This window comes from Dicentrarchus labrax, unplaced genomic scaffold (genome assembly GCF_905237075.1).
Source record: "Dicentrarchus labrax unplaced genomic scaffold, dlabrax2021, whole genome shotgun sequence".
NCBI classification, from domain to species: domain Eukaryota; kingdom Metazoa; phylum Chordata; class Actinopteri; family Moronidae; genus Dicentrarchus; species Dicentrarchus labrax.
The window spans coordinates 12,842,738-12,865,814 of NW_026136723.1; the positions used below are offsets into that span (position 1 = coordinate 12,842,738).

General features: G+C 41.7%; 1 protein-coding gene across 1 annotated transcript; it reads left to right on the plus strand.

Annotated features, from left to right (window-relative positions):
• The first annotated feature begins 333 nt into the window (after positions 1–333).
• Positions 334–22,527, plus strand: hibadha (3-hydroxyisobutyrate dehydrogenase a). Its single transcript, XM_051389536.1, has 8 exons — positions 334–475; positions 3,078–3,238; positions 3,509–3,618; positions 3,758–3,879; positions 14,394–14,527; positions 15,218–15,294; positions 20,139–20,295; positions 21,019–22,527. Exons 1-8 carry the CDS (start codon positions 406–408, stop codon positions 21,175–21,177), a joined length of 990 nt encoding a protein of 329 aa, XP_051245496.1. The 5' UTR covers positions 334–405; the 3' UTR covers positions 21,178–22,527.
• The last annotated feature ends 550 nt before the right edge of the window (positions 22,528–23,077 follow it).

Consider the following 23,077-nt stretch of genomic DNA (forward strand, 5'->3'; position numbering starts at 1 on the left):
ACTTCCCTTGCTTTATAGATTCGCATCCCTGCTGAATTACAACAACATCACAGAGTAGCTTAACTGTGACCGCAGTCTCTAACCATGTACCATTCATTGCTTTGCAATATATATATTTATATATATATATATATATATATATATAGTACAGTACATATAATTGTATTGTCATTAAATACGTTGATTTTACGTTTTTGTTATTTTAGAGTCAATGCTATACTCATACAGGCGGCTAAAGGGCATTAAGTAGAAGCACAGGATGTCCCGCCTTTGCCTCGTTTCTATTGGCTGCTGAAACTCACCGAGATCTGTGATTGGCGGAAAACAAGGTCAATCATAACAGTTTGGTTGGGCTTTCCTGGCTTGACAGCTGTCACTGTACGCCGAGGTCAAGGGGAAAGAAGCATGGCTGCGTTGTTTAGAGGGTCGCGAAATGTATTGTTAAGGTGGACTAAGCATGTCGACCTTGCCTTCGGTAACGTATTCGCTTATGTTGTTTCCTTGTGCCGTTTTTCCCGTTTATGAATGCGTGTTCAGAGGAAAATGTAGGCGGAACATTGTCTGCTCCAGTGTGTAAGCTAGCTTGTTAGCCCTCTGAAGAAAGTATGGATATAGTTACTGCCGGTGCTAGTTAGTGTTAAAGTCTGGACACAGTGTCGCTGAGTTGGCCGCTTGCTGTGAGGTGTTCAGTCATGCAGTATGTTAGGACAATGTGCTTAATGGACATGAGCGTAGTGAAATGTGATGCAATGGCCAGTGAGAGCTCACTTTAACTGACAAGGATCTCTTTATAGACCTCTGGGCTATGTATAAGATCTTTGTTGGGTTCTGATTATAATAGCTTGTTGCTATTCTCAATACAACAATTTGCTCTTCATTACACACCTTCATGGATTAGTCTTGGCTTGCATCAACGCCTACTCTTTCCACTCCTCCCTGCCCATCCTACAATGCTAGACACAACTATGTTTTCTGAATCAGCAACAATGAATGTTCATTTGAATGATTCTCTAAGATGCAACTGACCTTACACTACTTGTAACTCTCTGTGAGTGTTACTGTTATTATGTTTTATTTAATGTATCCAGGCATTGCATTGCAAAGGCCCCAATATAGTGCTTCCCTTTCCCCCTAGCTGTGCCCTTACAAAGCAGGCATGGTCTTGACCTCAGTACTGTACAGTCAGTTTCAAAGTCCACTGTACTGTAAAGTAATGCCGATAACCCCCTTCAAATGTGTTGACATACTTGTGTGAACATATTAAGCAAAGTTATTATTATATCAGAATGAATTGATAGTCTATTGATAGATGATACATAGATAAATCTCTAGTAGCCTGAATTCATTTTAAAGTATGCTATAATAGACTAAATAAAGACTTTAGAGCAGAAAGGCAAATTACTTAATGCCTCCAGTGGCCTTATACTTCAAGGCTTAGAATTATAGTAAATGAATCCGTGGCAGTGAACAGTCATGTTAATATTACATGCCAAGATTAATACTAGTGCTGAAATGCAAACATTTTCCTGGTTTTAGCTTCTGTGAAGATTGAAGATCTTTGTTTTATTTAATTGTTAACTCAGATTTACAGGGAGATTTTGTAGAAATGATAGACTAAGCAACAAATCACTGGGGATTTAAATAAATACTAGTTACAGCCCTAGTTAAAGTTATTACAAAACAGCCATTGTATTGTTTTACACTTGATGACTATACAACCTGAGCAAACAGTGTAACATTCATCGTTTGATTAAAAAATAAGGAGTGCCTGAAAATCTGACTTTCATTTAAAGATTTTAAGTTTGTGTTACCGCTCACATTTATGAGTGAAACAGTGATTCATTTGTAGTTTAATTCACCAGGTGCAATTCAGTGCAGTGCACCTTACTGTTGCACTCTGTTGGTACTGAGGACTATACAATACTAAAATATTATATATTTGGTACATGCAGAGAACGGGCAGGAAAATAAGGTGAGGAGTGGAGAAAAAATATATTTTAGCTTGAACTAAAATGTGTCATCAGGAACAATAATTCCATACTAACCAAAATATCTGCTCTTTTTTCTCTTGCATTTATAAAAAATTTCAGTGGTAATGTACAGGAGAGTGCCTAATGAGGTGTCCATTATCAGGAATTAACGCACGACGTGGAGACCAGAAGCATCCGTTGAGCAGACGAAAGCTGTTTAGTTTAACTTTTAAACATTTAAGGTTCATTCTTGACTTTAGAAATAATAGTATTTTCAACTAGCATCAGATCAGACATGTTTCAGTAACTATATTGTAAGGATGATGTGATTCCCTCCTTTAGGGAAGAACATAGGTGTGATGACAAACTGTGAATTGCAAGACAGACAGTGTCAATGCTACATGTCTGCTTGGAGGAGACATCTGTTCAATTGTTGTTTTTATTTCAGTATTATAGCAGACTCATACTGAGACATCTTACTAGATTTCATTTTATTTCATTATTATTAGTTGAAGGGGTGAATTTAAGGTAAGGCATTCTGTTCAAGCCTCACTATCTATGCCTAATCCTGTTGTTGTAGTCTACTTGCTTCGCTTTGTTTAGTATCTGTTAACCTGACTGGACCTTAGCTGAGCCAGCAGTGTTTAATAGCTTGGCCAGACTGCCCAAAAGCTGGCTGTAAGTTACAGTGTTAAGATTTGCTGTGTTGTTATTGATTCTAATTAGAGCATTTCCTTCTGGAAAATATTAGGATAGCAGCTTTTTACAGTTTCACTGCCATTTAAACTGACAGTCATTAGCCACAGGGACCCTTGATTTTTCATGGTGGAAAGTAGTCTTACCTTCATTTTGTGTAAAGCACTTTTCCTCTGCCTTACAAATAAACTTGCCTCGACTTTGTTGGGTAAGCAGAATCAAACTAATCGACTGCACCGTCACAAGTAAAACTTAAAGACAGCCACTGTATGTGATTGCACACATTTTGTTTATGAACTGAACTGTGGGGGACGATTGTTAGCGTTTATATTGCTCTGGAATTCAGCTAAACAAAATGCCTCACGTTCTTTCTCAAACCTCAGAAAAAGCATCTTTGTTATCCTCCCTCAGTGTCGTCACGATCAATGGCCTCAAAAACACCAGTGGGGTTTATTGGTCTGGGAAACATGGGGACTCCAATGGCCAAAAACCTGTTAAAGAATGGTTATCCCATTATTGCCACTGATGTCTTCCCTGAGTCTCGCAAGGAACTACAGGACACTGGTGCCCAGGTAACACTCAGTCAATTACACATCACTTATGGACATTTTAAAATTTAATAAGACATATATAACTTATAAAACTTTACATTTAACAAGCCAAGAACACACTCCATATTGACAAGTATTTGCAAGCTTTTACCACCCTTCATTGAAACTCATTAAAACAGTTACTAAGCTAATATGTGCATCTGAGCCAAAAGGTTGCCATAAATAAGAGCTATAATCCATTTAATTTTTTCATGAAGGTGTTTATTTTGTGTTGATGACTCCAATATTCAGGTAGTAGACTCTCCAGCAGATGTGGCGGAGAAAGCAGACCGCATCATCACAATGCTTCCCTCCAGTCCCAATGTCATAGAAGTCTACACAGGCCCAAATGGCATCCTCAAGTAAGCAAACTGTACTATAACATGCTGTGTCATTTGTGACATTGATACAGCCCCACCCTACCTCTTTAAAAGAGTGGCACAGTTGTTTAATGTACAAACAGGCAACATGCTTGAATGCTTTTTGTCTTGACCCATTCAGGAAGGTGAAAAAGGGTACGCTGTTGATTGACTCCTCCACCATTGACCCCGCCGTCTCAAGAGAGATGGCACTCGCTGCAGAGAAGATGGGAGCCGTGTTCATGGATGCTCCTGTGTCAGGAGGTAATGTGTCACCCAAAGAAAGAAAGTCCATCTCTGCATGTTTGATTTTGTGATAACTCACATGTAATTTGCTCTTTCTGCTTTGTTATATTATCCAAAATACTCCAGCCAGTGGTTGCTAAAGTGGAAGATGAAGAGAACATATTAAATATTTGTAATCAAGCTTTATTTCTCTCTTTAAGACCCTTGCCACTGATCAGGCAATATATAAAGAGATCGAGAGTAGGGGTTTTGGCAGTATCAAAAGCAGAATCAGACTGCTAGTTTGGTCATTTGAGAATACCAAACCATAGTGTTAGGCCTATGACCCCTCAGCCTTACTTCTGAACTATCTTACACTCTTTTGTATATATAAACTATGGGACCTTTTGGGTTAGTGCTAGGACATGGGTTGTAATTACTGAGCGGGCCAGCCAGTAGGTGCCCTCTTGAGGTTTTATTGCTGCTTTTGACCAGGGGTCTTAAAGGCAAGGTTAAGGTTTTAAGTCCTCATTATGTTGGTCCTGTCTGCTTGTGACGGCTTCTTGACAGAGCACAGGATCGCCAGTCGTCCTTAATGGGCTGAGCCGCAGTGGAGAATCCCGTGTCAGAGCTTTTCATGTTGATGGAGCCGTAATGGCGGGTATCCCATGTTAGTGCCTTTCATGTCAGATAAAGAGTCATAAAGAGGAGAGAAACTGCCCTCACATGGAGTGCAGGAGAAGAGAGGAGGGAGATAAGACATGAAGGAGACACATTGCAGTAAAGCTGTCTATCTCTCTGTCTTTCTTTCTCCCTCTTACTCACACACAATTCTTTCATTCAGGTATGCCGGTATGGTACATCATGACACTCCTCCACATCTGACTACTAGCTCTGATCATACTCAATTTGCTTTTTATTGCACAATCTTTAATTCATGCACAATACACACTGTAGGGCCTGCCCTCTTCCATTCTAACACAGACTTGGCCCACACTGGCATGTTTACCAGCTGGCGTCTGGAGAACAGGCCGACTGCAGTCAGCGAGATCAGAGCCTTAAGCCTGTTACTCTCTCTTAACACACACTGTTTACATACTATAGACAGTGCGCAGTTTGTGTGTGCAGTCCTCTGTGAACGTTCTTCCTCTCCTGTCTCTTAACTAAGCCTATTTTACTAGCCTGAGAAGACCAATGATTTACCTGCTACCTCTGGCCTCTGCAACTAGCACTGCAGACACTGTTCTTTCACAAACGCATGCACACATGCTGCACACATCCGCCCACCCAGTGCCACCTCCAGACTGCCATGAGTCATATCCATAAGTGCATACAGCTACTTCAGCGCACAATAGCAGAAAATCCTCGTAAAAAAATATTTAAAAGTGATTTTGAGAATCTGTGATAATCAATTTAAGTCATTTATGAGGAAAAATAGCAAACATTCACTTGCTCCAGCCTCTGAAATGTTTCATTTTCTGTGTTTTATCTTCTTAATGGAAAATCGATAGGGTTTGGAGTGTTGGCCAGACAAAACAAGTAATTTAAAGATGTCACCTAGGGCTTTGGGGAGTTACCATGGGCATTTTTCAGTATTTCCTGTCATTTTACAGGCAAAACAGTTAATCCATATAAAAAAGTAAATAAACCGATTGATTGATTAATTCGAAAGGAAATTTGTTAGTTGCAACCCTAATATGACCGAGATATTCAGCCCCATTTTGAGCTAAGGAATGGAAGTTGGTGGTGATGGCGTGGCCTTGAAGCAAGGCTTAACCTGTGGCGATATAAAGGTCATGAAAGAGGATTTTTTTCGCATGCCGAAACTTCATGGGAAATAGCAGAGACCTGTATCCCCGACGTCCGACCCCCTCATCCCCCACTTTCCACATCCCTGGGTGGGATATGAAGTTTTATGCTCTGTTCCAACCAGGAGATGGCACCCTACCCAAATAGGGCATTGTCATACTCATGAGGTTTATGTGTGTGTGTGCAAGAGAAAGAATTATGGATGACATCAGCTTAGCTCTATGTCCAACTCTTAATAGTTATTCTAATTTAAAGGTAAAATAGAGAATACTTTCATACTTAATTTTAATTAAGAAAAAAAACCAACTGCTGCTGTTTCAGACAGACTAAACACACAATAATAAAACATATTTATATTATATTATATTACTATAATTGATTATGTCTCGTAGATACACTTGATTGAACTGACTTAAAAAAAGGCACTGTCCATACAAAATGTATTTTATTCCCTGAGGATAACAACACCCTCAGCACAGACTTGCTGTGATCTCCCATACTCTTAAACTTTTGCAGACACAGCCTGTTCTTTTTGTGGTTTCTGTATTTGTTTTTATTTTTAATTTAGATTTTTCTTTTGATATAAACTGAATCCTTTCGTGTATGTGTGGTGTGTGAGGTGGCGTTTTTACACAGAAATGTGTGTGTGTATGTTGTGTGCGTCACTAGAGGTTTGGCAGGCAACCGTGGGATCTGAATAGCGGGAGTCATAACCCTTTTTAAAAAGAGCAATCAAAAAAACTTTCACTTTCTTCTCATGGGCATCCTACTGGCTTTCATTCTTGCACATTGACCAGTGTCTTGGCTTTAGCCCTGCCTGACCCAGCTGTGTCCTGTTATACACGCATACACACACACACACACACACACACACACACACACACACATCTATACAGAGTTGTAATCTTTGTGCAAACGCTTTCCTGCGTAGACACAGTTATATTAGACACTGGTTCTTCAGGCATGCTAACATTTGCTTGCACACACACACACTTCTACCACTGTCTGGTGTCATTAAAAGCGTCCGCATGCAAAGTTGACCCACAACAAAACAAGCTCTGATGTCACAGGCCCAGGGTGTTGGCACAGCGATGGCAAAAATAGGAGGTCTGGCTAACAAGCGGCGGGGTCGTTAGCAGTAATTACCCAGAATGCCTGTGTTTGTGTCTGTGTGCCCATGGTGGGCTGCCACATTGCTAACGGACGATGGCTTTAAAAAGGCCCTAAAAAACCTTTCATTGTGTTTTTCCCAGCGCTGGAAAAGTTAGCTATCGCGTCAAATGAAAGCAAGAAGGGGCCTAGCTGTTGTGGGACCATGGGTACTCAGGCTAATGTTGCTTGTTTGCGAGGTCTTATAATCCTCAGCTAACTACCTATTTAGGCTGAGTCTCAACACCACTCTAATCATATCCATACCACATAAAGTGAAGCCTGAGTGTTGCAGTGTGTCATTTGCCGACAGTTGGAACGTCATCCTACAGCCTGTAGGAGCTTGTTCAAGCCAAGGCTGGCACCAGTTGGTTCGTCAGTCACCGCTGCCAATCCACTTCTTTGCTGACTGATAGAGGCTCTGTTTCTCCCTTAGGGCCCACAGCGCCTGGGGCATCTTCCACAGAGATCAATTTTTACACATAACAGAAAGTCAATATTAGTTTGAAGTTCATTGGTTGCCTAAAGCGGTGTGTTTGAACATTAAAAGGTTAATTCTTTGGCAATAATAATACGACAAAACAATCCGTTTCCTGGAGCTATCACACAGTCTTCTAACTACAATTTCTTGGATTAAGCATGAATTCTTAGTCCCCCCCCTCCACTTGGATGTTTGAGCTTTACTGTGTATACTGATGTCTGTGCAGAGTTTGACACTAGAAGGCTGTTTTCACATTCATCTGCTGAAGGGGGGAAAGTTTCTCTTTGCCCACCTCTAATCTGAGTTTAAGACATGGATGTATGAGTAGGATTTTTTGACATCACAAATAGTTTAGAAGCCAACTGTTGTCCAAAATCCATCTCACACAAGTGTGAGGTGCACATGCACTGAGACTTTTCAGTGAAGTAGGAGACATTTTGTGTCAAGTAGCAAAACTTTTGAAATAAGTGGATATTTCAGTGAGAGACTAGATTTAGATAGATTTAATTACAGCATAGTTGAACTTTTTGTGGTAAAACCATATCACACATTAAATATCATTAAGTCAATTATCATTTAGTCAAGCGTATTTTCTAGAGTATTTCTTATACTTATACTTTTTATACTAATCTTAAAACGTGCCTGGAGGAAATCTTGTGGTCCCAAAAAGTCTTGTTGGCAGCACAAGCTTAAATCACAAAGTATTTACAAGGACTATTTTCTCAATTAATCAATTTATTGTTAGGGCTAAAATATTGAAAAATGTCCATGGTGGTCCAATTGTTTGTTTTGTCCAACCAGCTTTCCAGAGAACCCAAAGATATTCAGTTAATTGTCACAGAAGATGAAGAACAGCAGCAAATTCTCACACTTGAGAACCTGGAATAAGATAATTTTCACTTTTAATACAATAAATTTATTTTCAAAATAGTTGCCAATGAGTTTTCTGTCGATCAGTTAATCGGTTAATTGACTAATCACTGCAGCTCTAGTATTAACCCTGTTCTGTTGTCAGGGGGACTGAAATTAGCCCCTTGTTCCCTCATTCACTGTTCCCTTCATAATAAACATGTGACAGAAGGTTTGTTTACTCTATAGTCAGCAGTAAATTAACATCTTGGAACTAATGAATCAAAGTCATTTTTGTGAGTGAGTGATGCATAACTGTAATTTTCACATCTATCAAAATCAGTGCATTTCATTGTGGGATTTTTTTTTTAACAGACGTAGAATACATACAACGGATAGTTTCTTGTTCCATTGTGGGACTTTTTGAGGGAATTTGACTCTTAGGCTAGCAAATAGGGAGTGATTTTAGATGCCTAAGACGTGTGTAAACCCAAAGAACAGTCCAGCTTGTCATTGTAAAACCTGACACTGGTATATCTGGTCAAAGAATGGTTCAGGAGGGCACTCAGGCCAACCTAATCCAGTCTGAGAAAGGGATTAATTGAGAAGGTGAGTCTGGGAGTCTGGAGGCCGTTTAGTGAAGGTTAGTGATGATTCTCTGATAGTGAGTTGAGGAATCAGGTTGGATGGGCAGGGGGTGGTGCTCTCGCAGTCTGTCATGTTGATGGCTTACCACTACTAGAAAGCGTCAGTCGTCCAAAGACTAGATTAGCATAACAAGCCTCTCACTGACGGGTTCTGGTGAAATGGGGGGGGGGATTGGGGGGGACGGGTGAGTGGGAGGGTGTAGGGCGTTAAAGTGACCAGGCATGTTGATGATGGAGGGCTGATGACAGGGACACTAGCCTATGCTCCAGATGGAGGTAGACCCACAGCAGCTGGGTACTGGCTCTCACATCCCTGCCCCTATGTCATCTGCTCTCTATGCGTGTATGTGTGTGTGTGCAGACAGATAGTCAGCTGGTGTATGAGTCATACAAAAAGTCTCTGTCCGTCAAACGTCACACTGCATGTCACTCACCTAAGAGCAAATTAGCGTTCTGTCTGTATGAAGGATAGTTTCTGCACCTCAACTGTGTGAGTGTGTGTATGCATTTATGTGTGTGTGTGTGTGTGTGTGTGTGTGTGTGTGTGTGTGTGTGTGTGTGTGTGTGTGTGTGTGTGTGTGTGTGTGTGTGTGTGTGTGTGTGTGTGTGTGTGTGTGTGTCTACTAACAGCCTAATTGGGGATCATTATTAACTTGCTTTATCCTAGATGAGTCTCATTGGGCCAGGGAAAGGATTGATTGTGGATCTCTCCTGCTCCCTGCAGCCTCTGTCACCTACCATTGACCAGCCTCTACCCTGCAGAATAGAGCAGTTACTGATGATGATGATGATAATGATGATGATGATGATGAGACCTGGCCTGGCCTGGTGGTCAATGGACAGGCATAGCAACTAAACCCATAAGGCCGTAGTAACATTTATATACAAGAAACTATGTTGACGCTCTAAACTGAATTGTTTTTTGCCAAAGCCCAAACTTTCTCCCGTCGCCTTCTCGCTCGAGGTTCTCATGGAGTATTTGTGTGCAGGAGTCAGTTCTCATGGCTCTGCGCTCGTTAACTGGAGCCGATAAAGAGTCTGTTTTTAACATAACAGAGGAGCATTAGCAAAGCTGGCAGATAAACTGTTGAAAGTGCTGATTTTTTTTTTTATGTGTGTGAGCGATTTTGGTTAACGCGCACCCTCGTACCGTTTCTCTTATTTACTTGATATCCGTTATGCTTTTTACAGGGCCTGTTTGGGTTTTTAATTTGTTTTAGAAAAAGATCTGCCCTTGGGTGTAATTATAATGGTGGACCACATGAGGCTGCGTTGTTGGCCTGTAAACATCCTACCCCCACTGGCTTACACTGCAGGCAGTCATCTCCCATTGATGAAGGCTGTTACACTATTATGTGTGAAGGCTCTTTGCAGTCTGAATTATAGATGACTGCAACCGAGCCAAAACTTTACCCTTACATGTGCATATAGTTAAAATACTAGGTAGCAAACAATGTAGTATTTTGCCAAAGCCAGAGTTTGTTTACAAAAACTACTCTTGGACTTGAAGGTGTGACATGAAATCTGGCGTATCCCTAAATCTCTCCTGGCGTGCTCGAGGTGAGAGCAGTTACATTATCATTTTAGGAAATGAGGTGTTTGGAGGAGCTCTAATGATATTATAGGTGTTGTTTTGCTCTAAGTGTTTTTCCGTATACTCTCTGGGGGGAAAAGCAGGGTTGTGGCTCGTTGTCAAATGCGTCATTCATTACCAAACTCTGGGAACATCCCTTTTTGTGTGTGTGTGTGTGTGTGTGTGTGTGTGTGTGTGTGTGTGTGTGTGTGTGTGTGTGTGTGTGTGTGTGTGTGTGTGTGTGTGTGTGTGTTGTTTGCGTAGCCTCATATTCACAAATGTAGTTTAATTTAAACCCACCACCAATAAAAAGTGCCTACTGGTTTACATGCGGCTCGTAACTCCGAGACACGGCTTCAGAAGCTCTAACTGACGTCTTATTGGCGGCCGGCTCTGGGATCTGCACCTGTCCCTGGTACACACACACACACACACACACACACACACACACACACACACACACACACGTATATACACAGGAACACACACAGATAATTCATGCACATGTACACTCACTTACTTTGTACATACACACACCACTTCAAAAAGAGCCCAAGTTTAAAAGGGTATAAGCCTGTCATGAAGTTTTTTGGTTGATTCTTTTTGTGTGTAATGAAGAAAGTGCTAATGAATTTAGTGTTCACTACCAGCAGTCCAAACCGAAGTTGTTCCTCTGATCTTCCTTTGCCTCCGCACAACCAGCTTCACCCTCTTAAGTCCCTGGTTAATGCCTGTCGTCAAAGCCTGCTGCTAAGCATCTGTCCTAATAGTGCTTGATTGCCCACTTATTAACTTGAACCTTGTTAATAGAGAAGATCAGATGAAGGAGATGTCTATATGTGTCTGTAATTGAATTGGAAGCTAACTTGCCACACACAACTACACACACCCACAGGGAGACAAACTGTGCAGTGTCTCTCCATACGTCATACAACGTACTGTCGGAGCCACTTTGATTCTCCTCCTCCTAAACCTCCACACTGTAAAAGCCACAGAGAAGCTCATTAACAGTCCTGCCAGCTTTAACGTGCACTGAGAATATTTGCGTTGGGTGATTTGGGGGTGAGGAGGTGGGCACCTACTACTCAGCCAACCAAAACTTGTCCTAACCCTGGCACTGGATGAGAAAAAGTGACAGAGGAGAGAGGTGGTTCTTTCCCTGGGGAATTATTTCCCAAGAAAGCATCGCCTGCTAATCATTAGAGTGGCACTTTTGTCTTTATTCTGAATCCAGTACCAGTATGTTCTGTTTTGAGCTCTCTAGCATAATTATATTATGCTCAATTTATTAAGTAGCATTTGGTGTGACATTATATACATAACTTTCTCTTGTGGATGTCTTTTTAGTATTTTCATCCCTCTTCTACTCTTTCTTCTCCATCTCTCAACCCTGTATCTTCTATCATAGGTGCCCCCCACCCTTTATACACACACACACACACACACACACACACACACACACACACACACACACACCTTGTCTCCCCCCCTAGGGGGCGTTGTGTAGTTGTGCAGTGCTAACGATCCAGGACTGTCACTCCCGCTGGGATGGATGAGTCGGGCGGACCCGGTGCTCGGGAAGCCTCATTAGGATTCCTCTTTAATCCGTCTCTGACAGGACCAGTCCGAGAACGGGATGTCCCCTCACATACACACACACACACACACACACACACACACACACACACACACACACGCACAAAAACACGCACACACGGTAGTGGCGTACACACTACATAGACACTATCATAGAATTACACATCACACACACAAACACAAATGCACTTTTGCACAATGAACAGACTCACTGATAGCCCCAACACACACACACACACACACACACATTGTTATGCTAATGATGTGTTATTCTCCCACCAACAACGATCTTCCATCATCCTGGTGTCACTGCCTATAGAAATCCACTACAGATCATAAGAGCTTATTATGGGTGATTAGTTAATTTGAGGGAGGGAGAGTTGGGAGGGATGCTGGGAGGTAGGAAGAGAAAGATCGTTTTCCTTCTTCGCTGTCGTCTCTACAAATCTCTCTCTACTCCTCTCTCTCTTGCTCTCTTTTGTCTCGCTCTCTTTCTTCCGCTTCCTCTCTTCCTCTGAGATATATTGATCAGCACGTTGACTGTGTTATCAATAATCTCCTCTTTAGTCGTCCGCGAACAGTGATCTTCACTAATGAAGCAGAGCAGTTGTCACACTGCTCTTTCAATGTGTGTATGTGTGTGTATTTGTCTCTAAGAGAGAGAATCTGAGCCTGGAGCTTTAAAACTAGTAAATGAAATGTAAAAAAGTGGTACTGCAAGTTGAACTTTTACAATCACCTCTAATTAAAGAAAACTCTCCTATTGTTATTGTTTATTTATTCTTTTTCTTTAAAATTATAATAATGATGGCATTATCGATCAACAGTTATACATATATTTATTTTATTTGGAAACTGTTGACATTGTGTTCAAATAGCTTTAGTTATATAACTAAAGCTATTTGAAGACAATGTCAACAGTTTCCAAATAAAATAAATAAAAACATCATTTTATTAAACTAAATAAGATTCAGATGGATTAAGTCAAATGTATGTGAGACAAAAAAGCCAACATACAGTAACAAGAAAGGAACTAAATCTATCATGTCCATGGTCTGTGGACCATATGTGTGTATGATTGGTGTGTGTGGCAGCCTTATGTTGAGTGTGTGTCCATAGGCAGCTGCCGCAGCGTGGGCTTTGGGCTTTGGGCTTCATTATGTGGCCCTAATGACCTGCTGACAGCTCAACACTGACACATACACACACACACATATAGTGTAGTGGCATCATCATACACTTGACAACAGCATAGCCAATTAAAGAAGGGGGAGGGGAAAAGAGATGTATATTTATGTTTATGGATCATATAAATATACAGTAAGTCTCTCCTCTCCTCTCCTCTCCTCTCCTCTCCTGTCCTCTCCAGTGAATTCTGATAATGTGATTTCAGCTGTTTTGACCCCGGCAGTTCCCTTTTAATTATTAACACTGACATTATTAGGCTTTCACTATTAAGAGGCCTTTCATTAGAGCTAGACGACACCCTAAAGAGAAATTTGAACTCACTTTCTTTGCTTCTTTCGGAGAACTGAAAAGTGTGTCACTTTGCGTGCATGATCACAGGGTTTTAACTTGCCACTGTACTTTTCTAGGTATTGTGTTTATGAGATCAGCTATATATTAAGTTTTCTCCTGTATGAATGTATGTGCACAGTATGTGTCTACCAGATTTCATTGTGTTAATATTTGGGGCTATTCACTGAAGCATTTAAGGCACATTGCAGAGGAGACTCAAGCCGGCTGGGTCCAACCCACTCTGAAAAGGGGTTATTTCTACATTAAGGACCCTGTGGAGTGGGTTAGGGGGGGTGAAGTTGCCTCCTACAACATGGCACGCTCCTTAAGCCATCAGGCATGGGGAGGGACGCCTAATTGAACATGATAAAGTGTAAAGTTAATTACCCCTCACGCCTGTCACTGATACCCCCATGAGGGGGGCTGGCCTCAGGCACAGCTGTTGGTGTGTGTGTGTGTGTGTGTGTGTGTGTGTGTGTGTGTATTAGAGAGAGAGAAAGAGAGAGAGAGAGAGAGTAAGGGTGACAGGACAAAAGGCAAGGGCTCCCGTGAGGGTTGTGCAGTGGATGATGGCAACAATCGGCTTTTAAAGATACCTCTGTCCCTCTGGTGCACCACTACTTAACACGCCTGTCCCACTATGAGTCTAAAGTACACAGCTGACCTTTTAGACACAGTTGGTAGTGTTGAAACAGTCAAGTGGTTGATATATTATGGTCTTTTGTGTGGCAAATCCATATATTTTAGATGGATACACCTGTTCACTTGTGCTCTGTTATGAGTTTTGGAAAATTTAGCTCACTATTTAACATTCCATACAGTTTGCAGTGTGTTGCAGGTCCATGTCAAATGTGTCAACTGTATTTGTCAACTGTAAGTGTTCACGTCTGTTTGCTTCAACACTGCATTTGAACATGTGTTGTGTGTTTAGGTGTCGGGGCTGCCAGCCTGGCCAAACTGACCTTCATGGTAGGTGGGGTAGAAGAGGAATACCAAGCTGCTCAGGAGCTGCTCACCTGCATGGGAGCCAATGTTGTCTACTGCGGACAGGTTGGCACTGGACAGGTAAATACACACAAACAGACAGAGAGTACACGACATTCCTGCTTTTTAAACTATAGCTACACATGCACAAAATATCCCTCATTTGAGTAACTTAAATACATACTGTATGAACACACTTATGTGCAAAAGTTTCTCTCCTTTCCTTCCAACTTTTTTATAATCATCCATCCAGAGGAACTCATAAAAAATTTTAAAACATGAAATGGATTTTGTATTTTATCTTATCAAAATCACATGAAGAAATTCTCTTATGGAAGATCATTAAATCCACCTATTTCTATATCTGATGGAAATTAACCTGAACATACAGAGATCTATGGGTTAAATTCTGCTTTACATAAGGATCTATGCTGAAGTTGTTTTTCATGACACAATATGTTCACAATTTAGATTTGTACAAAAGATCAACAGACCATCTTTCCTTTTGATCACAAGGAACAATTTGTCCTGAGCATCCTGAATATTAAACTGTAACTTGTTTTGAAAAATAAATCATACAAAATAAAGATTTTACATCACTAATGATCATGCAGAATGTCCCAGTTAAATATCTTTATAGGGAGTCTGTTGGATCATTTTAGGATTATGTTGATACACCTTTAAATGTGTTTACATTCTGCATTATATGTTGTCTTGCATATATACATGCAGTAAAAGAGCCTTTTCCGCTTTCTGGTCAATCCTCTCTAGGCAGCTAAGATCTGCAACAACATGCTCCTGGCCATCGGGATGATTGGGACCGCAGAGACCATGAACCTTGGCATCAGGTACTGTCAGCTAATGCTGCGCTAAGCTGCTTCCTACCTGTTATCCTGAAGGGAAAAGTTGTAACAGTTAGTGGTAGTGCACCGATAGAAAGTCTGACGCAGGGGAACTTGTGAGTAGGCTATTAAAAGTGGATATACCTGACGTAAACTTGCACACTGGAGTATGAGCTAGTAATCACAATATGCAAATTCAGCTCTGTGATGTTGAACTGCATATGAAAAGCAGGCGTGGGATGTGGAGCAACAAAAAATGTTGACGTTTCTAGACATTTGGTAATAAGAAGTACAAGCACCATCAATTTAAAGATTGTACGTTTGATGCTTCCACATTTTAGCTACACATGATTTTGGATTCGACCTGGCCCATAGATATAGCCATCACTATAAAAGAAATTACTATACCAGTGATATGGCTGTAACCGTGGCTGTAATTCACTACTTCAGTACAGGTTTGTGTGTGTGTGTGTGCGTGCGTGTGTGTGCGTCTGTGTCTGTGTGTGTGTAGTTTATGGAAGTGTGAAGGGGTCAGCCCAGCCCCAAGTCAGAGAGACGGATGAGGGGGTGGAGCCACAGACTCTGATTTACATCTGCTGATTGAGCTCTCACCAGCATCCTGTTACAACCCTGTCGCTGAACGCCGCCTAGGAAACCCATCCATTATGATGCCTCGTCCTGACACAGAGCCTCTTTGGCCAGGAGGCTGAGCATTTTGATATGACCTGAAATATCTGGCTCACCTAAGGATGCCGGACAAATGTGAAAGAAGCGTCTTAGCATCCAGATCCCATCATAGCACAGGTTCCCTTTAGAAACTCCCTTTTTTTTTTGGAAGTTTGGGTTAGAAAATTAGGTTCTCTATCAGTTATCCCTCACACAAGCCATTAGATTGTTTTTCTTTATCTCATTATCTACTTTATTTATACATATCCCCTGCCAATATAAGACTGTTTCCTCTGTCACCCTGTTGCTATTATTTGTTTTTATGGGTTTTGCAACTTAAAAGGTGTGAGCGCCCACTTGTGTGTTTGTGTGTGTGCGCGAGTGTGTGCATGTACGCGAATTGCTGCTCTCACAGTGCAGCTGTGTTAGTGCAGCTGATTTATCTGTGCTGAGACAGAGGAGGAAAATTGGCATGAGCAGTCGCACATAAATCCCCCCACTAGGCCTCTGAAATATGGAGGCATTAAGGGAGCAACACAGATTTACACATTGCCACACTGTCTCTGATGCACACACACACTTAGACACACAGATTTACATCCGCAGACACTGAAGACAGCAGTTTTCTACCAAACTACAACAACTTCTACTCACTGGGCACATCATTATAATGTATGCCTATGAAAAAAGAATAAGAATACTAACTACAGCATCCCTTCACTTTGACTGTGAATTATTTTTTATATCTACAAAACTGACCCATATTCTGTCTTTGTGTGTGCATACATGCGTGTGCGTGCGTGTATTTCCATGTTTCTACCCCCCTTCTTACTATCCAATCTCTAGGGCTTTATTATAGGGTTTGACAAAGACTGTCATCGTTTAGAGAGAGCCCACACCCGTAAATCTCCCATGCTGCATTGCAGCCCAGTCTCTTATGCAGAGGACGCTCTCCGAGGCATGTGTGCACAGAAACACACACACATACGCACGACACAGTCCGATACAAAGGAGACTGAGCACTCAAAGCCAATTTACAGGAAAACGGCAATAACATTTTATCATGCTGGACTTGGGCCTGATAGAGCTGCCCTTTCTTCAAATATGTGTGGGTGTGTGTGTGTGTGTTTCTCTTACCTATACATGCAGGCGGACTCACAAACACACACACTCGCACACACAGCTCTGTTCGTGGAGCTAATTTGTTGATCTCAGATGGAAGCTCGGGCCGTCTCCAACAGACCGTGACGTTCTCTTAGCGCAAGGAATGGCCACGCATGACAATTATGAGCGCACGCACACACACACAAACACACACCCGCCCTGCCTTTTTTGCTGTCCTTTCTTTCCCTCTCTTTCAGCTTTTCTTTTCCATCCCTATTTGCTTTACCTCCTCATTTTATTCTTTTCTTTTAATCCCTTCATCTCTCCTCTCTGCCTCTTTTGTGCCCGCCGTAATTTCTGCATGCAGCCAACCAGTCAGTGAAGGGGGGGGGGGGGTGAGGAGCTACTCAGAGTAGTGGAGAGAGGCAGCGGTGATTTTAATGATGCACGTGGAAGATGAAAGGAGAGGAAGGAAAGGAGAGAGAGGCGACTGGCCCAGGAAAGGGATATGAGGCTTTTACAGCTTACGGTTCACCTTGCACACCTGTGTACCTGCATTCATTCATGCATACAAGGCATGTGGTCACTGTCATTGAAGCACAAGCAGACACACACATATTTTCCCCTTTATTCATTTTATGGGGAGAACAACAGGCGAATCAAAGGGTATAATAAGACGCAACCCTTTGTGATGAAAGACAGAAATAGGTTCGCCACAACACATCTCTCCTCCTTTGTAAATGAATTGTGAGCATATGTTCCGATGAAGATTAAAGTAGGGTGATAAATGCGCTTGTTGCCTCTATAAATGGGATAGTAAATGCTTGTGTGTGTATATGTGCTCGTTAGCTCTTTAATGTAATAATAAATGGGAAAAGGGTTGAGCTTCCTCTCCTGTGGCATCAGACGAGGAAGAGAAGCTAATCGCAATGAAACAGACAGTTAATATCAGCGCTGCAAATGAACTCCACCTGCTTGAGCTCCCCTAGCACATAAACACATAAACACCCTCCCCTCTTATTTTCACCTCCACCACTCTCACTCTCGCATTTCTTTAATCTGCAGCGGCATCACACAGCAACACGTTTGTCTCACGTTTGTGTCTTTGTGTGTTTATCCATGTCAATCTTGTTAAAGCGTGACATGTCCTCTTCTCCACGCAAATTACCACAGGCGAGGAACAACACCACTGCGTCAGCTAATAACCGTGGCTGTGTGCAAGTGCAAGCGGTTGTGTCTGTGTGTGTCTGAGTGTGTGTGTGTGTGTGTGTGTGTGTGTGTGTGTGTGATGGACGCAGGAGGGGAACTTCATTGATTTATCGTTAACAGAGGACAACAGCTCCCCGTCAGCGTCTCTGGTCGCTATAACAAACGATCTGCGCGCTCGGACGCGCTTTATTGTAGCTCAGCCAGTAACCTTTTCAGCTGCTGACCCAGAACGCAGGGAGGGGCTGCCTGCTTGTGTGTGTGCGCACGACAGAGATGGGGGGTTTGTGCACGATGTCAAACATATGTCCCCCAGAGTCCTCAGACAGGGAGGTGTCAGCAGGGAAGATGAGGGGGAGGAAGAGGAGAGAGAGAAAGAGAGAGCAAGTGAAGGCAGAGGAGAAGAGAAGCAGGATGGCAAAGGGATGCTTACAGACATCAACTAAAAAAGCCATCATCAGAGAGACGGCCATTAAAGAAACTGCAAGCTAAAACACATGTTTACACACACACATGCACGCATGCAGCAGCGTTATGCCACATTTCCAAAACAGTTTGTTAAAAAAACAGAAGAGTGCGGACACAAAAGAGACGAAGGGGAAGGGAGGAGGGAGAGACATGGAGAGAGTGTAAATGCAATTCCCATTCTTAATTAGTTAGTAGACAGCTAATAAAAACTGTGGTAGTAATGGCAGAATGAGAGCCAGGTGGAGGGAGGGAGGGAGGGAGGCTGCTGGCCTTAAGGACCTATGATGGTTTAATAGTCATATTGAGAGCAGAATAGAGTTACAGGCCTGTAAGTAACAGTGAACTGAGGCAGCCAGGGCTTGATGTGGTCAGCTTTACACTAGCCTTTAAACTGTTAATAAACAAAAGCTGCACTACACAAGCAGATTGAACAACCAACAGAGTTACACCCTCCCTACTGTAATGGTTGGCACTTTGTTTCACTCCCTGCTTCTGTCTGCCTGTGCTCTCTCTTTGTCTCATTTGCTTCATCTTATCATAGCCTGGAGATTTGTCCTCTTGCATATGAAAGTGGGTTGCTTCAAAATGGGGCAGCAAGGAAGTGAGAGCGTACTTCTATACGTGACAGCAAGGTTTATGGCTCCCCTGTGCTGCTTAACCACTTCTCCTTCTCCTCCTCCTCCACTTTCTTTTTCATGAAAGAGGGATGATGAAGGATAGATGTGCTGGTAAACATCAATACTGCATTAGCCAGCATTACAAAGCCTTCAGCCATTAACACTGAGGAATGGTCACAGCCTAGCATAAGGTTCAATGGGGGTCACTACAATCACCAGCAGCCCCACACCCATCTTTTTCCATGTTCCTCTTTTGCACCGTTTGGAAAATTTATTCCATGATCGGCGCTCCTATCCCTCCCATCCCGTCTGTCCCATTTCCTGACTACTTCTAGCGTAATAACTTCTTCCTTTTCTATCACTACCCGCACTTCTACCCTCTAGCTCACCAGCTCATACTGAATCACTCTGGATTAGAACATTAGCGAAAAGCCTCAAAAGTAAAGTGGAAATAAAATCATCTATTCACCTTCCCCATAAGAATCTGTAATATTAGATATTAGATTTCATACTGTACTTCATTCAAGAGAAAGTTCAATGGGCTTTCTGCAGCCAATATCATCATAGGTTTACCTTTTGTGTCAGTGAGGCAGAAAATGTAATCCTTTAGACCATGGACCTAAACCTTTACACCAGCAAATCTATTGTGAAAAAAAGACTCACTTCTCAACCCTGATCTCGAGCAGAGAATCTGTCAGCAGGGTTTGTGTACCTAATTTGACCATTTGACCCATGACTTTCGCTCCTGAAGGAGACACTGACCTCTCTGTCTTCTTCTCCTCTTCACAGGCTGGGTTTGGACCCCAAGCTGCTGGCAAAGATTCTTAACATGTCCTCAGGTCGTTGCTGGTCCAGCGACACGTACAATCCAGTCCCTGGCGTCATGGAGGGAGTCCCCTCAGCCAACAACTACCAGGGTGGTTTTGGAACCACACTAATGGCCAAGGTACAACCTGTTCCCTGTCATTTTCTTTATGTCCACCATCACCTGTGACTCTATCTTTGGACTGTAACTAATAATCATTTTGATAATTGATTAATTTCTTGATTAAAATGTCATAAAATAGCAAAAAGTGCCAATATAATTTCCCAAAGCTCAACCTGACTTGAAATAGCTTGTTTAGTCCATTTAACAATCCAAAATGTAAAGATGTTCACAGTTAAATAAAACAGAAAAAAACAACAAATCTTTAAATTTGATCATATGTTTTGGTATTTTTCCCAGGATACATGACTTCATCAACATTTTTGCCATTTAATTTTATGCTGATCAAATAATTATTTCAGCTACTACAATGAGTCTTTTTCTTTTAGTCTCCTTTTTTGTCAGTCTTTCAACCCTGTAATTAGCTTTGTCCCACTTTAAACTGTTCTTTTGTCTCTGTGATTCTCCTGCTCTCCTCTTCCCCATCCCATCTGTGACTTATTGTGTGCCACTTAATTTTACTGCATTTGCTTTTCTGTTTGGGTCAGTCTGTGTCTGTGTATTATTTAGTGCATCTGGGTTTCAGTTAATACACTTGCAATGTGTGCTCGCAATGTGTAGTTGTATCACACACAGCAAACCTAAGAAATCTAATAGAACTGTCCACCATTTGATAAACAAAAACAGATTATTGTTTTATTCCGACTATCTGACTATCTGCCCCTCTTTCTCTCCCCTCTCTAGGATCTTGGTTTGGCTCAAAACACTGCCACCAACACTAAGACACCCATCCCTCTGGGTTCCCTCGCCCACCAGATTTTCCGAGTCATGTGCTCCCGCGGCTACGCTAACAAGGACTTCTCATCCGTCTTCCAGTTCCTACGCGAGGAGGAAGGCCAGTGAATGGAGGGGGTTGTTACCATCCTTCCATACATACATACACACACACACACACACACACACACACACCACAACCACACACCCCAGTGCCCCTTATCCCACCATGCTCAGGAGAAACTAAGGCCTTGCCCTCAGGCACAGATCTGCGGTCCAATTAACATACTGTATGTCGACACATGTCCCCTTATTGCATTAGCTGAATCATATTTTCAGTTCCCTCTGCAAGGGGGAAATGCTAAAACTGACCTTAGATCAGTATCTAGAGACAAAGCAACTCTCCTCCTAGTCTGAGAGGCCAGAGTGGAAAATGAGAGGTTGGGATGAAGCGCTGCAGGTTTACATGTAACATTGCGAATAATATGTGGTCTTTCAGGATGATTAATAAGTAATAACTGCATGATTGTTAAGGGTTTTGCTTTTTGCCTGTTACCCAAATGACTCGGACCTGTCCCTGTTAATTAAAAGAGGACAGAAAAAAAACACGAGCTACAGTAAGGATTCACATTGTGATGGACATTTCTTTGAAGAGACAGTGCAAGAGAGTACAGAGCTCAGGTTACATTAGAAATAAAATCCCATATTCACAGCACTACATGTAAGGTAACCAAAACTGACCACATCATGAGCTCAAAGTTTACTTGCTTTGTTACATTTGTCTGTTTTTGGCAGGAAGGTGGTGTCATAGTCATCCTGCCAGCATACATAGCTTTCATTTGTTGATTTCATTTCAGTCATCCAGCTTATTTTTAAGATTGTTAATACACTAAATTGACAGTAGTTTCAGTTCTTTGTAACATATAACAACATTTAAGTCACTGGATCACTCACTGGATCGACCAGTTCTGCTGATTTAAATACTGTGATATATATCTGGTTATTTTTGCACTGTGTGCATCGCAGTGCGATGTGCCGGGCCATTTTGATACGGTTACAGAATCTCTTTGAACTTACCTCACTTCTATACACAATTCTCTACTTTACATCTGCTTATCGAGCCATTGGAGTATTATTTTGTGACCAACACTGTTTTATACTGTTCACTACAAAATGTTGTTCCCGCTGTCTAGCACTTTCTGTCGTCCGTTTTTACTTAAAGTCTATCCTCACATATTTCTCCTCCCTCTCAGCTTGTACGACATTGATGTAAAGTGTAAGTGAGGAACGGTTCCTCCCTGCTCTGAGCAAATGTACATAATGTATATTTCATATTGTTGTGTAGTATTGAAGAGGAATCTAAATGGACTATCACTTTTTTTTAGTAAAATTCATTAATAGTGTCTACAGTTTCTTTGCTCTGTGAAACAGATCCTCAGTCACACTGTAGCCTAAAATAAAATATGTTCTGTGTATTTATGAGGTGTTTGTCTGGTTTTGTAAAATAAGTTATTGACATACGTACACATTGTTAAAGTAGAGCTTAGAAAATTGCATTTGGTAGTGACTGTCAGTAAGTACAGATCTTTCTGAAGGTCAGATAGACAGAAAGTTTGATAGATAAAGTGACATATTGAATGGATAAGTGTGCGGAAATCTTGACTTTCAGTTTGGACACATTGACCAAGAACACCATGCAAAACGTACTCCCCCAGCATGCATTGTAAACCCTTCTTTTTTGTAGTTTAAAGAAAACAGACGTGATGGAAACATCTATGTGGTTGCATGAAAACTAATGCATACCACAATGAAGGTTAGTATCAAATACAGTCCCTACCCAGTCCCTTAATGTACAGATGTTGTTACAGTGTTTGTAGAAAGGTTAACATTCGTTATATACTGTATATTCTCAATACTTCCATTCTGTAAAAGGGAACCCCTCCTTGGTTGCTCTATCTGAAGTTTGTTCAATTTTTTTCTAATGAGGTTTTATTTATGAAGTTTTTCCTCTTTAAAATCAAGGATCTAG

Excerpts from the sequence above, each read along its gene's own strand:
- hibadha (XM_051389536.1), top strand. The coding sequence starts at position 406 with ATGGCTGCGTTGTTTAGAGGGTCGCGAAATGTATTGTTAAGGTGGACT. Across the intron at positions 14,528-15,217 it reads GACAGGTTGGCACTGGACAG|GCAGCTAAGATCTGCAACAA; the intron begins GTAAATACACAC and ends AATCCTCTCTAG. Across the intron at positions 20,296-21,018 it reads GAACCACACTAATGGCCAAG|GATCTTGGTTTGGCTCAAAA; the intron begins GTACAACCTGTT and ends TCCCCTCTCTAG.